This window comes from Balaenoptera acutorostrata, chromosome 15 (assembly GCF_949987535.1).
Source record: "Balaenoptera acutorostrata chromosome 15, mBalAcu1.1, whole genome shotgun sequence".
Lineage (NCBI taxonomy): Eukaryota > Metazoa > Chordata > Mammalia > Artiodactyla > Balaenopteridae > Balaenoptera > Balaenoptera acutorostrata.
Window position 1 is genome coordinate 77355359 of NC_080078.1, and position 18512 is coordinate 77373870.

An 18512-nucleotide genomic window follows, 5' to 3' on the forward strand; every position below is an offset into this window, starting at 1 on the left:
ATCCCCAAATATAATCAACAGTCATTTCCGGGGGAGAGGTTGAGATTCTGACTTATTTTCATGTACTTCTTTTGAACTTTCCTGTGTCATTTGAATTTTTGGTTTGAGCATGTGTCATTCATGGCAACCATCAGGTCGCCCTATTTTAGTAACGCGGGGGCCCTCACCACAACATGTAACTGCATCGTGTATGTTTTTATTTGTCCCGTGTCCGTGGCATTCACGGAGAACGTGAGGGCCGGGATCTTTGTCTTTTCATTCACTGTTGTGGTCCCAGCACATAACCGGAGTGCAATAAATGTTTGCTAAAGGCCTGAAGGAAAACCACGACCACACCAGGCAAAGTAATAGAAGACAATATAACATGGAGTAAAGCATAACAAAATAAAAATAAACAAAACAGAATCGCGCTGGGGGACCCCTCTCCTGGAGCACGAGCCTTGCACTCACCAGACCCCATCTCGTCGCTGCCCAGGTAGGAGCTGTTACTTCTCACGCTGGTGGAGGACAGGACGGAGTCGCGATTGCTGTTACACTCACTGCAAAGCAGCAGAGAGGAAGGCATGAGTCACCCTCCCACTCACAGCCTCTGCTCCCAGCACCCGGAACCCACTTTCTGGAGCGTAGACAAAAAACCCTTGGGTGGACGACTGGCCCAGAGGAGGCACCATGGGCCAACCGCCAGAGCCAGAGACGGGCAGGGTTGCCCTGGTGCGTTCTCTAGGTCTGACGCTGGGGAAATATTTCCAGGCCTCAGTACAGAAGTGATAGGTGGACAAAGAATCATTTTCATTCGGGTGTAACTCCTGTCACTGTCTTCGTGGGACAGCCTTGTCCCTGGACACACCTGCATTCGCCACGCTTGGCCACATGGTTCCATGTTTTGTCTCCCCAGCCCGGCTGGAAACCTCCTAAGAACAAGGACTGTGTTTGCTTGGCTTGTATCCCAGGAACTCAGAAGGTACGGGGAATCAAAAATCACAACCCTGAAATTCTTTCCTTCACCTTTCTGACAACTAAAAGAAAAATCGGAGGACCCAAAAATGTCAGAATGGAAACCCAGAGAGATGGAGAGATCTTGGTCTGTGGACAAGAGGCTCCAAAAACACACGGTACCCAGTCAGCCAGACCATCTCGTGATACAGACACCAAGAAACACCGACCAATCCGGTCCCTTGAAGACTGAAAGGATATAAAAGCTGGGAGGATGGGACCCAAGGCCTTTCTTGCCAAATTCTATCAGTTCTCTATTTTCCCCACAAACAACTGAAGTGCCCCTCCAAGATTCTACTTTAACCACAATGGTCAGATGTTATATAACCTTTCACTGGAGGCCATGGTGCTTGTTTATTTGTGGTAAGGAATTCCATTCACTCACTCTATGGTTTATTACAGGAAATTGGGTTTTTAGTCATTTAACCCACTAATTAAAACTTCTCTGATCTTGTTAATAGTTAACTTAACCAGGAAAAAACAATTCAGATCCTCTGAGTCAGCAGGGAAAAAAAATGGTCTTACTCCCTGGATCAAGTGAAAATAGTGTTTGTTGCAGAAACCAGAGGTCTTACGCTGATTTTAAAACACACTGCAGATCTTGACTTTTCCTTGGACCACATTCCATCAACGTGTGTGGAGTGGAACCAAGGCAGAAAGGATGGGTGGTGTCCACCAGGGGACGGGCCCTGCAACGTTAGCGCAGGGGCAGGGGAGCCGAAGGGGGCATCTGGGGCGTGCTGTGGGGCTCGGCCTAACCACCCCCCGCCAGAACCACATGGCTGGGCAACAGCGCCCCGTCCCACTGCTTCCTGGGAAATGTCCTCTGATTCTTTCCCACGGCGGGGGCCTCAACTGTGCCACTGGCCATTCACACCAAACCCCCCGAGACCCCCCAGCTTGCCCCCACCTGTAGGAGTCCCGGTAGCTCATGGTGTCATGACCCGAGTCCTCCTGATCCTCCTCAGACACCTTGAAGCACACTTTCTTGCTGCCCCCGTGGTCGGTCCTGTCCATCTCGCTCTCTTCGCTGACCAGCTGGGGGGATGAGGCCTCCTCGGCCAAGGGCGGATCGCAGGACCCACCCGAGGTGGGCTCCGTGATGGTGGACAGCAGCCTGCAGGAGCAAAGACTTTGAAGTTAAAGGCAGAGGCCCCAGGCAAGGCTCTGACCTCAGGCCTCACCTTTGATCCTAAGCAGAGGGAGCCGTCAAATGCTCTGCATCCCTTCCCTGAAAATCCCACCAGCAGGACTTCCCTGGTGGCGCAGTGGTTAAGAATCCGCCTGCCAATGCAGGGGACACGGGTTCGATCCCTGGTCCGGGAAGATCCCACATGCTGCGGAGCAACTAAGCCCGTGCGCCACAACTACTGAGCCTGCGCTCTAGAGCCCGCGAGCCACAACTACTGAGCCCTTATGCCACGACTACTGAAGCCTGCATGCCTAGAGCCCGTGCTCTGTAACAAGAGAAGCCACCGCGATGAGAAGCCTGCGCACCGCAACGAAGAGTAGCCCCTGCTCGCCGCAACTAGAGAAAGCCCGCGTGCAGCAACGAAGACCCAACGCAGCCAAAAATAAATAAATAAATTAATTAATTAATTAGTTAATTAATTAATAAGAAAGAAAATCCCACCAGCAACTCTGCAGATGCGAATACATTGTCCCTCCTGTAGGGAGCGTGACATATGGATACTCTTTATTTCACAGCCAAGATACACAGGCTCCAGAGAAAAGAAGGCACCTGGGAAACGTGGTCCATAAGGGCCATATGGTCTCAGTTACAACTATACACTCAACTCTGCTGCTGTACTGTGACAACACCATAGAGAACATGTAAAAAAATGGGCATGGCTGTGTTCCAATAAATCTTTATTTAAAAAAAAAAAAGCAGTGGGCTGGATTTGGCCCATAGGCCCTAGTGTGTCAATCCCTGGCATAGAGTATAATTGTTAAGACTATAGGTTTTTAAGACAGACAGACCCCAGGTTCAAATCCCGATGCTACCATTTCCTAGTTCAGAGACCTAAAGCTAATTATTAAACCTCTCTGAGACTCAGTTTCCTCATCTGGAGTAATATCACTATCTATGTCCTAAGGTGCTGTAAAGATTAAGGGAGTTAAAATATGTAAAGTGCTTAGAAGAGTGTCTGGTGCCTTGTAAGTGATCAGTAAACCCTGGCGGATATAATCCTACTACATCTCAATGAGGTCAGTATTATGATTAGCCCCATTTTAACAGGTGAGACCATCAAGGCTCAGAAAGGTTAAGTGACTTGCCTAAGGTCACACAGCTAATAAGTGGCAGGGCCAGGATCAAACCCAGGCCTCCTGCCTCCAGACCCTACATTATTTTTCCTATTCTCATTGACAATTTCTATCATACACAAAAGGAGAGGGACCAGTATGGTGGACCCCAGGTACCCAGCTGTCAGCTTCAACAGTGGCAACTCAGGATCCACTTTTCTTTCCTCCATCTTTCCTGTTGCTTTTTCTTTTTCTGGAGTGTTTAAAACAAACCTAAGATATATCATATAATTTCCCCTATAAACACTTCCATATGTGTCTCTAGCACATAAGGATTTATTTTTAAAGCAATGGTTCTCAACTGAGGGTGCTTTCTGTCCCCCACTCCTCCACCCCAGGAAACGGTTAGCAATTTAGCAAGTTTCCTCAGGCGCAAACATTTAGCAACATCCAGAGACATTTTTAGTTGTCACAACTGAAGCAGGGCGGGGAGGGGTGGGCTAGCTACTGGCATCCAAGGAGTAGAGGCCAGGAATGCTACTAAGTACCCCACAACAAAGAATTATCGGGCCCAAAATGTCAACAGTACTGAGGCTGAGAAACACTGTTGTAAACATAACCAGTCACTCTTACCACACCTAACAAAATCAGTCATTCCATAATACCGTCTAGTTCCCAGTCCACGGGATCCCTGATGCTCCCCAAAGTGTCTTCTCACAGATGGTATGTTAGAAACAGAACCCGAACCTGGTCCAGACACTGTATTTGGTTGATGTGTCTCTCAAGTCCCTTCCCTAACAGTTCCTCCTCCGCCTCCCTGTACCTGCTTCCCCTCCAATCATTTATTTGTTAAAGAAACTGGGTCATTTGTCATCTAGAATCACCCACCCTCTGGATTTAGCCAACTGCGTCCCTGAGGTGGCATTTCACCCTCCCTTAAAACCCAGTCCTCTGAGTAGTGAGACCTAGAACTTTGATCAGAGAACGGTGCGACTTGTGTTGGCAAGAACGCTTTGTAGGTGGTGCGGTGTGTGTGTCCTGCTGCTTCGCACCAAAAGGGACATCACGTCTAGCCGTCTCTCTTTCTGCAACATTAAAATGATAAAGTTCCCCCCAAACCTCTCAACAAATAGTTTTAGCCTCTACTGATGATACTGCCTACATCCGTCCTTTCATTAGATCAGTGGTCCTCAGTCAGGGGAGATTTTGCCCCCCAGAGGGCATTTGACAAGGTCTGAAGACATTTGTGATTGTCACAACTGGGGAAAGGGGTGCTCCTGGCATCTAGTGGGTAGAAGCCAGGGATACCACTAATAGCCTATAATGTACAGGACAGCTCCCAACTCCGAAGAAGGATCCTACCCAAAATGTTGATGCCGCTGATGTTGAGAAATCCTGACCCTGACACTCGGGCCATTCCCTCCTGGGCCCGGGGCTCACCTGTTGATCTGGGTAACATATTGCTTCATCTCCTTCAGGGCCACATCCAGTCTGGTAAAGAGCTGCAGGTAGGCATCCTGGATCTCACGGTCCTCCTGCTTGAGTAGGAAGCTCAAACCCCGGTCCTCCTGGCCAAGGGTTCCATTGGCTGACCCAAAGCTGCTGTCGTTGGGACCCTGGCTTTGGGGGTCCCCATCTGCAGCAGGTAGGCACTTCCAGGATGGGGCAGCCATGGTGGTGATGCAGTGTTGGGTGTAGGACATGGGGTTCAGGTGACCTACAGTGGAGGGAGGGAGAGTTCACTTGGAAACAGCCCCCAGACACCCACAAGCCCCTTAGACAGAGGTATACAAACTCATTTTAAGGATCTCAATCAATGAGAGATATTTCTCTTTTAAACATTCTTTTAATACATTAAATTACTTCAATAAGAAAGTTTCGGTTTGGTGCTAATATGCTTTTAACTACTGTGATCTTTTTCCTGCCTGGAATGTAGACATGATGGCTGGTCCTCCAGCAGCTATTCTATATACCATGAGGCATCCTTCAGGATAAAAGCAACATCTAGAGATGGTGGCACAGAAAGATAGAAGGAGCCTGGATCCCTGATGACCGTGGAGCTATCATTCCAGCTCTGGACTGCTGGCCTTCAGACATGCTTCTGTAAGTATCCGTAGTGTGAGATCTGGACACAGTTTTTGACAGACACACAGTTACCTTGCTCTGGGTCAAGGCCGATGAGGGAGGGTTTGCGACCAAAGCGGATGCTGAAGGACCTGCCAACCGAGGGAGTAGTCTTGGGGTAGGACACTTCCATGAGGTTGACGTGGCAATTGGTGGGGCAAAAGTCCAGGCCACACAGCGGGTGGGGTTCCAGGGGTGCTTGTTTGAAGGGCGGGCTGACCCTGCTCTTTAGCTGAGCTGCAAACTGAGAAAGGTGGGGGACATGGAGTCGTGATACAGGGGTCTGGAAATTCTGGCCCACCACCAGTACCCACTTTATCCTGGCCTAGGTCAGACAATCCAAAATTGGACAAAATGCCAATAGTTCCAAATGGAAAAGTAAATTGCCCTGCAGTGCCTTTTACTGGACCCAGATTTCAGGGAAGGCCTGGAGAAACGTGAGGCCTCCAAGTACCTCTCCATTTTAGCTGCACCTGAGCTGTCCTTGAGGAACATCTCTCCCTGACCCACAGTCTGTGAGGTTCAGGTAAGGCTACCTCCCCATCCTTGCAGACACTGGTACAGGCCTAGGCAAGGGACCCAAGCCAAGCCAACGAAAGCTCTCTTCGAGTTCCTTTTCTACTGGGGTTGCTAAGGCTAGAGCCATTGGGGGCCATTTTGTCACCACATGAAAAGGACCTGCCTGAGAGTGAAGCCAAGACAGGAAAATAAAGTCAAGAGAAAGAGAGAGGCCCCGTTCTTGTAATAGTGTGATAGTTGTTTGAGTGCCTGGATACAACCATGCCTGAAGCTCACCTCTGGACGCTTCAGTAATATAAACCAATAAATTCTCCTGTTTGTTTAAGCTAAATTGGGTTGGGTTTTGACTTTTACGACCAAAATACCCCGAGTTGAGACCCTGTAGGGTGCAGGCACCTCCTGGTATAAGGCGATCCTCTGGCTGATGCTCTCCAGCTTGGTGTCACAGATGTTGCGGAACTCATAGTGGGACATGGTCCTTATGTTGTTGCTCAGGGCCATAAGCCGCCCACAGTTCTGCACAAAGACACTGTCATCGGTGGCAAAGGCCTCAAGGATCTGCAGAAATATTAACAGCTACTGAGCACTCGCTGTGCACCTGGGAGGGTCTTAACGGGTTTATCTGGGGTGACTACTATATGCCTCATAATACGTGTGTGAGGTCAGCTCTATTACTGGCCCATTTAGCAGATGAGTAAACTGAGGCTAAGAGCTAACAAGTCAGTCTCCTAAGCCCCACAGCTACCAAGTGGAGGGGGAGGAACTAGGATGCAGGGCTCCAGGCTAACTCTGAGGACATGGGAATCAGGCTGCCCCACCCCCAGGGCAGGGCAGCGCCCAGCAAGACCTTGGCAGTGAGGCGGAAGCAGCCACGGGGCTCCACGATCTTCTCTAGCACGTGGCACTTGATGCCTGCTGTGCTCACGTACTCGTACACCACGCCATGCTCCAGGTGCACGTTGTCCACCGTCAGGCTGACCACAGCGCTGTCCTCGTGCAGGCTCAGCTGGGGACCCAGGGACAGCAGGGGGAAGGCTGGAAGCCAGAGGGACAGGCAACCCTGAGGAGGGGGCACCACCCCACACCAAGCCAGCCTCCTGACCCAGCACCGCAGATGGCTTGTGTTGGACAGATGGGGGGACTAAAGTGCTGCAGCTCTGTTCATTTTTGCCAGCCCGCTATCATTCACCTCTTGTTCTAGAAGATTTTCCTTCTAGGAATCTACCCTTGAACCCCTTTCTCAGTCTATGTGGCTCAGAAAACGCACCCCCCCAACCATACCCTCCCCCAGAGGCAAAGGCCTGGCCAATCAGCATGTTTGATTTCCTCTATTCATAGTGATTGGTTCAGGAGTGAGCATGTGACCCAAGCTGAGTCAATGAGAGTAAAGTCTGGCACTTTTGTTGGATCTACAAAGAGAAGGGGACATTCTCTTTTCCAACTGGATTCCAAGTTACTAGAGCCACCAGGTGGGAAAAACAGCATGTAAGAGGGAAACCAACACAGAGGGAGCAGAGCTGAGAACTGGAGAAAAAGAAAGAGCCTCCTCACTATATAAAGTGCTGGATTGAGCCAGACCTGAAGCTTGTTGACCCTACTCAGACCTTTTAGTTTGCTGAGCCAATGTTTTTATGTAGCTCAGTTTCAGTTCTGATTAATATGGGCCCAGAGAGGCTGTGACTCCTCAGAGTCACACAGCTAGGTAGTGATGTATCTAAGGAGAAAGCAGACACTTTATTGGAGTGAACTGCTTTCCTCCCCACCTGCTCCAAAGAGGACCTCTCAACACACACCCCATCACTCTTTCTCCCCTCACCCTCATACTGTGTCGCCACTTGTCAGTTTTTTCGTTCTTTTGTTCATTGTCTGGCTCCCCTCACATCAGTGTCCTGAGGGCAGGGACCCTGTCTGCCTTGCTCACTCGTGTCTCCCCAGCTCCTAGGACAGAACCTGGCACATAGTAGGTGCTTCTACTTGTTGAACAGAAGAGTAGAAACCGCCAGCTCCTCTCAGCGTGGTTTACGGTCATCATCAGGGGTCGCCCACATGTTGGGGAAGGAGGGCCACAGCCCTTTCCTCTCAGAGGGGCACAAACTGAGCTCACAGCTGCCAGCTGCCCTCTCGCCCCTCCTCATCAGCCTGTCCCCTTTAGGACCCCTCTGCCAGGCTGTGGGTGTTTCAGCAGCGCGGGACAGCTCCCCAGCCAACCCCATAAACCCTGGTTCTTTGTTGACCCCAAAGTCAGCAGCCAGGAGCCCAGAGCTGTTGGACACAGAGGCACCCAAAGCCCCTGGTCTACCCATGGCGTCTGCCCCCACCCCCAGCCCAGCAGAAGTACGGGGCAGAGTCCAGAGAAGCAACCGGAGAGGAGGGGTATTATTCAAACTACAAGTATTCACTCAGCGCCTACTATGCACCAGGCACAGTTCAAGGCTCGGAGCGTACAGCAAGGAATAAAACAAACAAAATCCCTGCCCTCGGGGAGCTTACGCTAGTGGGGAAAACAGAGAAAAGCAATAAATAACTGTATGATATATGTCAACTAATACACATGGTGAAGAAAAATAAAACAGGATAAGGAGACACTGAGGGACAGAAAGGGCTTATTAAATTACAGCACTCAAGGAGGCCTCTCTGAGGAGGTGACATTTGAGCAGAGAGCTGAGTGAGGTGAGGAGCATGAGGTAAGAAGTACTCAGGGGGAGAGCATTCCAGGTGGAGGGAACTGCAAGTGCAAAGGCCCTGGGGCAGGAGTCCATTTGGTATTTAAGAACAAGAGGCTGGAGTGGATGGAGCAGCGAGGGCAAGTGGGAAAGCGATGAGACGTGAGGCTGGGGAGCAAGGCTGGGCCTGGAAGACCATGACGAGGACTTGGTCTTTGCCCTGCATAGGGTGGAAGCCACTGGAAGGTTCTGTTCTATTTTTTGAGACTAGCCTATAGGAGGAGAGGTAAGGCAGGGCAGGGAGAAGAGTGAGCAGGCTACTACAATAGTCCTGGTGAGAAACGACGGTGGCTCGGACCAGGCAGCGATGGAGGTGGTGATTCTGGTTGCAAGGGGAAGGTACAGGCAATGAGCCTGGATGCTGGAAGCAAGGTGGCGGGATACAGGAGAAAGAACAGTCAGGGAGAACTCTGAGTTTGGGGCCTGAGAATCTGGAAGGATGGAGAGGGGACCCTGAGGGGAGCAACAGGCTTCAGAGGAAGGTCAGGAGTTCAATTTTGGCCATGATGCCTGTTAGACATCCGGGGATGTCAGGTAGAATGACAGGTCTGGGGGTCCAGGGCTGAGGCTGGGCAGAGAGAAAAACATGGGAGCTCGTGGTGGACAGAATAACAGCCCCTGGGGCTTCCTTGGTGGTGCAGTGGTTAAGAATCTGCCTGCCAATGCAGGGGACACAGGTTCGAGCCCTGGTCCGGGAAGATCCCACATGCTGTGGAGCAACTAAGTCCGTGCGCCACAACTACTGAGGCTGCACTCTAGAGTCCACGAGCCACAACTACTGAAGCCCGCACGCCTAGAGCCCGTGCTCCGCAACAAGAGAAGCCACCACAATGAGAAGCCTGCGCACCGCAATGAAGAGTAGCCCCCGCTCACCACAACTAGAGAAAGCCCGTGTGCAGCAATGAAGACCCAACACAGCCAAAAATAAAATAACTAAATTTATAAAACAAAACAAAACACTGCAACAAAATATTAAAAGAAAAAGAGTAACAATCCCTAAAAAAATACCCACATCCCATCCCTGGGCCCCATGCGTACGCTATGTTACCTGGCAAGGAGGAATTAGGGTTGCAGCTGGAAATAGGGTTGTTAATCAGCTGACTTTACAGTAAGATTATTCCAGATGATCCAGGTGAACCCAGTGTAATCACAAGGGTACTTAAATGGGGAAGATGGAATCAGGAGAGTTAGAATTAGGGAGATGGAAGTGTGAGAAGGACGCAGGCCAACACTGCTGGCTCTGAAGATGGAGGAAGGGGGGCCACGAGCCAAGCTTCTAGAACCTGAAACAGGCAAGTGAATGGATTCTCCCATAGAGCCACAGAAAGCAATGCAGCCCTGCTGACACCTTGATTATAGCCTGGTGAGTCTCATTTCGGACTCCTGACCTCCAGAACTGTAACATAATAAACGTGTGTTGTTTTAAACCATCAGGTTTGCGGTACTTTGTTACAGCAGCAGTCAGAGACTAACACAGAACCCGTGGCGTCGGGATGGACTGGATGGGATCGGGAGGAGTGTGGACACAGAGGAGGACCCGGTCCCTGCTGGCATCTCCGTCACACGGCCCACCTGTCCTGTTACCTGAGTTGGACTGGTCTTCCTCTCGGGCCCCCTCGCCACTAGGGTCCTCGCTGGGGGCCTCCCGGGCCTCCTGGGCATCCTCGTGGGTGTGGTAGACCCACTGGTACAGGCCCTGTGCAGGGAGTAGAGTAAGAGGGGCGGCCACGACGCCAGGAGCCCAGGGAGGAAGGGAAGGGGCCAAGGTGCACACTGTTCCCTAATTCCAAAAGCTCAGGCTTTTAGCCTGTTGGCGACACCACCTTCAGAAAGCCCTCCCAGACTTCACTCTGGAACCTTCCTGAGGGACCTGCAGTCACACACTCAGCCCTCACTGTCTATAGTCTATGCTCCACACAGAAGCCAGGGAAGGAGGAGCCTTAGAAAATATAAGTCAGCTCCATGGGAGCAGAAACCTTGTCTCTCCCGTGGCCCCAGGGCCTCGAAACATGCCAGGCACACAGCAGGTGCTCAATAAACACTTATTAAATGAACCAATGAATTAGGATCACCCTCCACAGAACTCTGGTCCCCAACCCAAGTATAACATCAATTTTTTACCGCTGACATGACTATTTGCCCAACGTGCCCATGTGGTAAGAAAAGAGGGTCTTATCACACCCATTTCACAGCTACGAAAACTGAGGCCATGAGGTTTAGGAAGCAGAGGGGTCTTAGAGCCCAAGCCTAGCTCAGCCTTGCCAGGTAGGCAGCCCCACCCCACCCCACCCAAAACGCTGTGGTCCCTTCAGGCTTTTCCCCAGAGAAGGGAACGTGGTCCTCAGCCCCTACCCCAACGAGCAGGGCTTCCCTGATCCCCTTAGCTGCCGGGTGGCTCACCAGGGCCTCTTCTCGGCGGCTCCGGAAAGCCTGGAAGTGCTCCAGGACCTCTAGGGCTCCATCGTTCATCACGTTGTTGCCGTTGACCTTCAGGATGCACTGGCCAGCACAGAGGCCTGCGGCCGCAGCCTCAGAGCCTAAGGGGGACAAGAGTGCTCGAGGCTGGATGCCAGGCGAAGAGAGCATGGGGCAGTGCCAGGCAAGGGCAAGTAAACAGATGAACCTGTCCCCCACCCCACCCACCACCCCAACTCCCCCAAACGCCACCTCCATCCCCCGCACCCTGCAGCCACTCTCCACCCCATGCCAGTGGGCAGGACAGGGACTGGCATTCCCATTTTGCAGAAGAAGAGACTGAGGTTCAGAGAAGTAGCAGCTAGCCCAAGGTCACGCAGCAAGGGGGGCTGGACTTGAACCCAGCAACGTTTCACTCTAGAGCTTCATCTCCTTTAAAGTCCCACTACAACCCATGATACTGGGGCCAGGATCAGCCCCATTTTGCAGACAGGGAGACAGAGGCTCGGAGAGGCAAAGTGACTCTCTCAAGGTCACGTGCCTAGGATAAGGCAGGTTTCGAACCCAGGTCTACCAGACTCTAAGGGCATGTTTTCTCAGCTATACCACAACTCCCAAACTGCAGGGCTTGGACCCCAGGGTTTTGTGTGGTTAATATGAAGGGTCTAGAAATGCAAGTGAATGTCAAGCTTCGTACACAGGAAAACATCAGGCCTGCGTGGTGTGATGGGGACAAGTACAGGCCTGGACCCCAGGAGCCTGGGTTCAAATTCTGGCTCTGTCATTGACCAAGTGTGTGACCTCAGGCAAGTTCCATAACCTCTCTGTGCCTTGGCTGCCTCATCTGTAAAATGAAGACACTAATAATATCTACTCATAGGGTTCTTGAGAGATTCGGTGAGTTGAAACATGTTAATCATTTAGCCCCGTGCCTGGCTCTTAGTAAGGACTCAAGAAATATCAGCTGTCTTACTATTTTTGCCTAGTTTGCCTATAAACACCTATTCTGCTCTAAGGCAGGGTTTCTCACCTCAACACTACTGACATTCTGGGCTGCATAATTCTCTGTTGTGGGGAGCTGTCCTGGGCACTGTAGGATGTTTAGCACCATCCCTGGTCTCTACCCATGAGATGTCAGTAGCGCCCACACCCAAGTTATAACAACCAAAGATGTCTCCAGACATTGTCAGATGTCTCTGGAGAGTGAAACTGCCCCCAGTTGAGAACCACTGCTTTAGGGATAAATAAAATTAAAACCTACTTTAAGATATTAACAAATTCTCAGTAGCTTTCTATCGTGACATGCATTTTTGATCAATACATATTAAAAGTACAGCTATGACCACAAGAGTGGGCAATGAATGTTTGAACTTTAAAAACAGGGCCCTCAGATGCAAAAAGGGCTGGGAACCCCGTATCTCAGGTCAATTTGGTTTCATCTCCTGGACAGAGTAACCTCTTAAACAGCACACAAGGAGAAGGCAATAAGAAATCAGAGGTCTCAAACTGCTGGCCTATGGGCTGGATCTATCTGGCCACAGAAGTGTGGCCAAAATTCCTATTTCTGGTTTCTTTAAAAAAATCAAACCTGGCAGGAGGAGGTCCACATTCCTGCCTGGCAATAATGAGTTTCAGCTGAAGAAAAACTGCCCCTTTTTGAGTGAACATGTATTTTTCTCACTTTGCCATAGCCCTCACCACTCCCTAGTGCCTTCCTTTTACTTGCCCATTTGTAACCGCCTGACCCCCCTCCACAAGCGTTTGCAAGCCTTGGCTTCAAGCAAAGAAGGTAAGTGCTAATGGTGCACTAAGAGGCACAGGCCTGGAGGTAATGGTTTGGGCGCCTCTGAACTCCTTCCACACACACACAGACCCACCTCCCAAAGCTCCCCTCTCCACCTCTTAGGCTCCCGCTCACCTCTCCCCACAGCATAGACGTACGGTGGGGCAGCTCCACGGATCTGGAAGCACAGAGCCTCTGGACGATCAGGGACTTTGATGATCCTGCACGAAGCAAAAGCAACCATAAGGTAAAGCAGTACCACTCCCGACAGCCCAGGAGGCCACCCTGGGAGCCCCTGCCCCACAGGCTTTTGGGAAATCAAACCCCAAATAGCAGCAGCACCACGCTGTCCAAATGTATAGAGAAACCTCGTCTAACCAAAGCCCACGGCAGCAGGATCTTTGATTGATCAGAACCAGCTGGCCCACCCCTGGAGATTCAGTCCATGCACAGAAATTCCCAATCACCGTCCTACCCCCTCTCCATCATTCTCTTGGTGAGAGGAGGCCTCGTGGCAGCCAGACCAGCACCTTGGCCAGTGAACATTTTATTCAATAATCACAGATTTGGGAGAGTGACAACTGACCCAGCACATCTTGGTGCTGACTCTAGAAAAATGCCCATGTGTCCCCCAGAGAGCATGATTTGAAAGCCCAGGTGTTGGCCATTCTGCAGTGGGTCACCAGGGCAGAGTAGGCAACACCTGCCCAGGGTCATACAGCAGGTGTCATTAATCCAGGGGCTTCCCTACCAAGGGCGTGCCCCCTACATTGGGCCTTGGATCGTCCCCACCTGCCAGATAAAGTCGTCTTGAGAGCCTGTTCTCAAACCCCAGGTATTTCTGGAACTTGAAGCAGGAACGTTCCACCTTGGTGATTTCTGCCACTTCTACATACCAACCAAACTATCAATCATTTTCCTTAAATTGACATGTCTTTTTACTGAAATAATCCTATTTAAAACTTTCCATCACTCTCATCAATACAAAACAGAGAGCATCTGCCTTAAATAGAAAGGAGAAGTGAAAACCAAATCCACAGGTTATAAAATAGAAAATGCTTCTCCCTGTACCTATATCTGGTACCCGACTACTTCTCACCACCCCACCATTGCCACGCGGGGCTGGGCCACCAGCCTCCTTACCACGCCCCCTGCTTCTACCTCTGCCCTGACAATCTAGTCTCCACCTGCAGCCAGAAAGATTCGGCCAGAACCTACATCAGATCATGCCGCCCCTCTGCTCAGAACCTTCCAGTAGCTCCATGGTCCTTACCGTGGGCAGAGGCCCTATAGGGCCTGGCTGACCTCATTGCCCACCCCCCTTTCTCATTCACTCTCTTCCAGCCCCATCAGCTTCCTCATTGTTCTTCAAACACAGCAGCCACAGTTCCACCCCAGGGCCTTTGCACTCGCTGTCTCCTCTGCCTGGAACCCTCCTCCTCCGGAAGTCCCCTTGACTCGCTCCCTTACCTCCTTCAGGTCTTCACCTCAGTTCTCAGTGGCATCTCCCTGACCACCACCCCTCCCCACGCCCGTCTCCCGTCCCAGCTTTATATATTGGTCCACACTCACTACTACCTGAACTCCCTGGCTCAGTATGTGTCTTACTTTTCTGCTTTGTTTTTGTCTGTCTCCTGCTCTACCCTCCAAACAGACTGAGATCTACGAGGGTAGAAATGAATCTATCCAGACGGGGCTGCATCCTCAGAGCCTGAAACACCAGTGGGCACAGAGCAGGCACTCGAACATCTGTCGACTGAACAGAGGCAGCAGCACTGTGTCACGTGCCTGCAGAAGGAGCCCGAACCACGGGGAAGCGGGACGGCTCGGGCCCCCAGCAACACCCCTAGGACTCGGGCAACTCCTCAACCTGAGAGGAAGGTCACCAGACACCCCACCCGGGGGGACACTCACTCTTTGGCCTTGGTGGCTACCAGGAGGCGCAGCGGGCGGCGGGAGCAGGAGGCCTGGCTGAGGACGGACTCCACCTCTGCGAACGGCCGCAGGAGCACCAGGTCCTCGTTGACCGAGTAGATCTTCCTCCCCACCTGCAGGCCGGCCATCTGGGCGGCGGTGGAGCGGGAGACAAGCGCACCGGCTAACTGGCCCCTCCCCTCCCTTCTCCTCCTCGCTAAGGAGCCTTGAACGCATTCAGGCAGCGCAGAGCCGGCACCAGGCACAACCAGCGGGAGCCCCCCGGGGCAACCCCGCTCCCCTCTGTGGTAAGCGGTTAGGGCGCTGGGGAGACCCGTTCTGGCCAACGAGTTATGGAGGGAGGCCTACAGGGGGCGCTAACGGGAAAGACGCTTTTCCCCTGACGAGGAGCTGTCAGTCCGCCCGTGCTTCCCGCCCAGCCGAGTGAGGACACGAGGCGTGGACCCGGGGCAGCCACCTTGTGACCACGAGGGCTTGGCCAGGAAAGTCAAAGAGGCATCGACCCCGAACAAGACACAACCACCTCCTTCTCACTGCTTATGTTATTAGAGAAATGAACCCCCACGGTTCCTGTCACTGTGAGGCCAGCATGTGGCTACCTGCAGCCGTACACATTGCTAATCGCTACGAGGAAGCAACCAGAGCCCCTGGACAAAGCGGCAGGTGCCTCTCTCCCACCCACCTGCAAACCCCCTGCGAACAGCTGAGAGGACCCGGGGCTGAATCCTTGGCTGTCCTCCTCCAGACCTTGTATCCATGTCACAGCAACCCTGGATATTTTTTCCATAATCGGAGCTGATTCAGACCCTCGGGTCGTTTTCATGCACCACCCCAAAAGGCCAGCAGAGGGAGCTGGTGGCACATGCTGGGAGGGCAGCCCCAAGCCGTGGGCTCTGCAGACAAGACCGCCCCACACTCAGTTTCCCCACCAGGGCAATGAACAAGGAGGGACCACTGACATCCCAGGGCTTTCTGAGCTGTCCTGCCTCAAGAAACGAGGAGAGATGCCCCACTTTCCCATCTGCACCCAGCCCGAGCCAGGGTGGCCCCTCTGAGAGGCCTCACCTCCGCCAGCGAGCCCCTCTGGACCGACTTCACCACCACGGCCTTGTTCTTCTCCTCGATGTCGAAGCCATAGTCGTCCTCCTGGGGCAGGATCTGAGGGTCCGAGGCAAGAGAGATGGTGAGGCAGGGAGGGGGGCCTGGAGCCAACCCCACCTTGGCCCCCATGGTGAGAACCGTGATCCTGCCAGCTCCTCGTGCCCCAGATCTACTCAGGGTACAGATTGGGGGGTGGGGTGTGGCAGGATGGATTTAAACACTAGCAGCACCCAGGACGCAGAAGATGCTCAATACGTATCTGTCACGTGAAGACTCACCAATGGGCTCGTGCTTCAGCCTGGTGCTGACCACACGTATTTGTTTACTTTTCATTGCCTGTCTCCCCTTCCTCTCCCCAACCTGAGGACAGAGCCTCCTTATTTATGCACCACTGTCTCCTCATCTGCTGGCATACAGTAGGTGCTCAATAACAACTTACTGGCTTAATGAATAAAATAGATCCAAAGGTGTCCAGCCACCAAGAACTTGGGAACAGGAAGGGGGTTTAGGGAGGAGCCATCCCTCCCCATCACAGGATGACAGGCAGGTTGGTGGGTTCGGGGGGGTCAGTGGTGGAGGGGATACAGGGAAATGCATTTATTCGTTCAATAAATATTTGCTGAGCTGCTGCCTATTACATGCGCCAGGTACTTTACTGTTCCAGAAACAGCATTGAACAAGACAGACGTTTCCTGCCCTCGTGCAGCTGACTATCTACTGGGGGAGACAGACTACAAACAAATAAAGAACTATAGAATGTGGTGCAGGGAGTGTATGTCGTTTGAATTAAAACAAATGACTTAAAGGGACAGGATGTGGTGTGGCAGCGGGGCCAGAGAAGGTGATATCTGAGCTGAGACCTGAATGAAGTGAGGAACAGAAGTTTATAAAGGGTGGAGAAAGTGCTTCAGGTGGAGGGCACAGCATGTGCAAAGGCCCTGAGTCAGGCTCCAAGGTACTGGAGGATAAGAAAGAAGATCAGGGTGGCTGGAGTGGCTGGGGTGGGTGGGATGAGGAAGGGGAGAGCACAGGAGATGAAGCTGGAGAGGCATGACGAGTCTTGAAGGCCACGGTGAGAGACTGGATTTACCCTAAGTGTGATGGGGAGCACTGGAGGGCTTTGCTGTGCAATAAATGGGAATCGGAACAGCAGCCCCCATAAGTACTATAGGAAAGAAGTTAATGGAGCTGCCTTCCCATCAGGTGGACTTCGGCCTCAACTCTGGCAATGACAAGAGACCTAACCTCTCCAAGCCTCTCTGCCGGTTGCCTGCTGTGGGCCAGGCCTCAAGATGCAGGCTGCTGCTCGCCAGTGGGAGAGAAACAGGATTCGGTGGGCTGGGCTAGTAAAATATCTGAACAGGCTGGTAAATGTTCTACCTTAACTGCAAGGCTATTTACAACAACTGAACAAGGACAGGGTGACAGCCCAGAAGACACAAGGTTTTGGTGTGCAGGAGGAGTCATTTCAGGAGGCCATCCTCCCTGCACAAGGCTAGGCTGGGGTGTGGGGCAGACAAGGGGAGATGGGAAGGCAAAGAAAAGGAGCCCAGCGAGCCCAGTCTCATCTGTCAAGAGGGTAGTCTGTCCAGTAAAGCAACCTGGCCTCTGGGCAGTGTTGCCAGCCACCACCTAGAATCCCCCGTACTCTCGGGTATTCCAACTTGACTGCAACTTCTCCAGCCATAACCTGAAGGCTGCCCAGTTCCCGGGCCTGCAGGCGGGTCTGGGAAGGAAGATGCAGCAGCACAGCTCTGCTCCTACCAGCAGGCGCTTGGCCAGAATGTTCTCCACCAGCTTGAAGTCGCTGCGAAGCTGTTTGTTCTTGCTGCTGGTTCCCTCCATCTCCTCGTCTGCGTGGAAACGGAAGTACTGGGACTCATCCTTGAACTCGCTCTTCTCCAGCACTGTGAACCCACAGACATGCAAGCGCAAGGTCAGGCTCACACGGGAAGCTTTCAGGAGCACCTGCCAACTGGCAGCCACGGGCCGGAACCAGCCCCTGGACAAGTTTGGTTTGGCCAGCACGGTGCTCTTTTAAGTAAAATCCTGTGCCAATACTAACATATTAGGATATTCAACATAAAAGCCTGGCTTTCTGACTTCCCTTGAAAACTCTGAACTCGCCCCACCTGCTATAAAGGCATATTACAAAGCCATGGTAACAAAACCTGTGTGAAACCACAGCAGAAGCAGATTAAAAGCCAGCAGAAGAGAACAGCAATCACATAAGAGGACACTGTTTATGGGAACTCAGCATGTGATGGATGATGAACGACCACGTGGAGTATTCCACAGATGGTACGGGGAAAACTGACTCACAGGAAAAAAAATAAAACCGGATCCCTACCTCATACCATATGTAACAATAAACTCCTTTTGGATTAAAGACCTAAATAGGAACAGAAAAGCTAAAGCTCACCAAACAAAATGCAGGAGAATATCTCTGCCCTAGAGCAGAAAAGGAGTTCATATACAAGACCCCCCAAAAAGCACTATGATAAAATTAAAGACTTCCATTCAGTAGGAAGGCCATAGGCAGGCCACAGATTCCAAACTAACTGTACTGTCTAAAACCAACAAAGAATAAATACCTAGAATATACAGGAAACTCCAACAAATCAACCAGAGAAAGCTGGGAAACTCATAGATAAAAGGGCAAAGGATATGAATGG

The 18512-nt window shown here is 51.8% G+C and overlaps 1 protein-coding gene across 5 annotated transcripts in view; it reads right to left on the reverse strand.

Annotated features, from left to right (window-relative positions):
* The window catches only part of PREX1 (phosphatidylinositol-3,4,5-trisphosphate dependent Rac exchange factor 1), a 195707-nt gene that overhangs the window by 17861 nt on the left and 159334 nt on the right, over window positions 1-18512 (reverse strand). For 4 of the 5 annotated variants that reach the window (XR_009005434.1, XM_057529295.1, XM_057529297.1 and 1 more), the window contains 12 exons: window positions 17602-17744; window positions 15802-15894; window positions 14716-14864; window positions 12937-13022; window positions 11004-11140; window positions 10188-10299; window positions 6728-6915; window positions 6277-6438; window positions 5395-5605; window positions 4678-4954; window positions 1904-2110; window positions 451-539 (listed from right to left, as the gene is read on the reverse strand). Coding sequence is in view for 4 of the 5 variants with exons in the window: in XM_057529295.1 (XP_057385278.1) it covers window positions 451-539; window positions 1904-2110; window positions 4678-4954; window positions 5395-5605; window positions 6277-6438; window positions 6728-6915; window positions 10188-10299; window positions 11004-11140; window positions 12937-13022; window positions 14716-14864; window positions 15802-15894; window positions 17602-17744 (1854 nt within the window). In the remaining variant the exon portion in view is untranslated. The remainder of the gene's footprint in view (window positions 1-450; window positions 540-1903; window positions 2111-4677; window positions 4955-5394; window positions 5606-6276; window positions 6439-6727; window positions 6916-10187; window positions 10300-11003; window positions 11141-12936; window positions 13023-14715; window positions 14865-15801; window positions 15895-17601; window positions 17745-18512) is intronic. The other variant, XM_057529298.1, reaches the window with a different exon arrangement.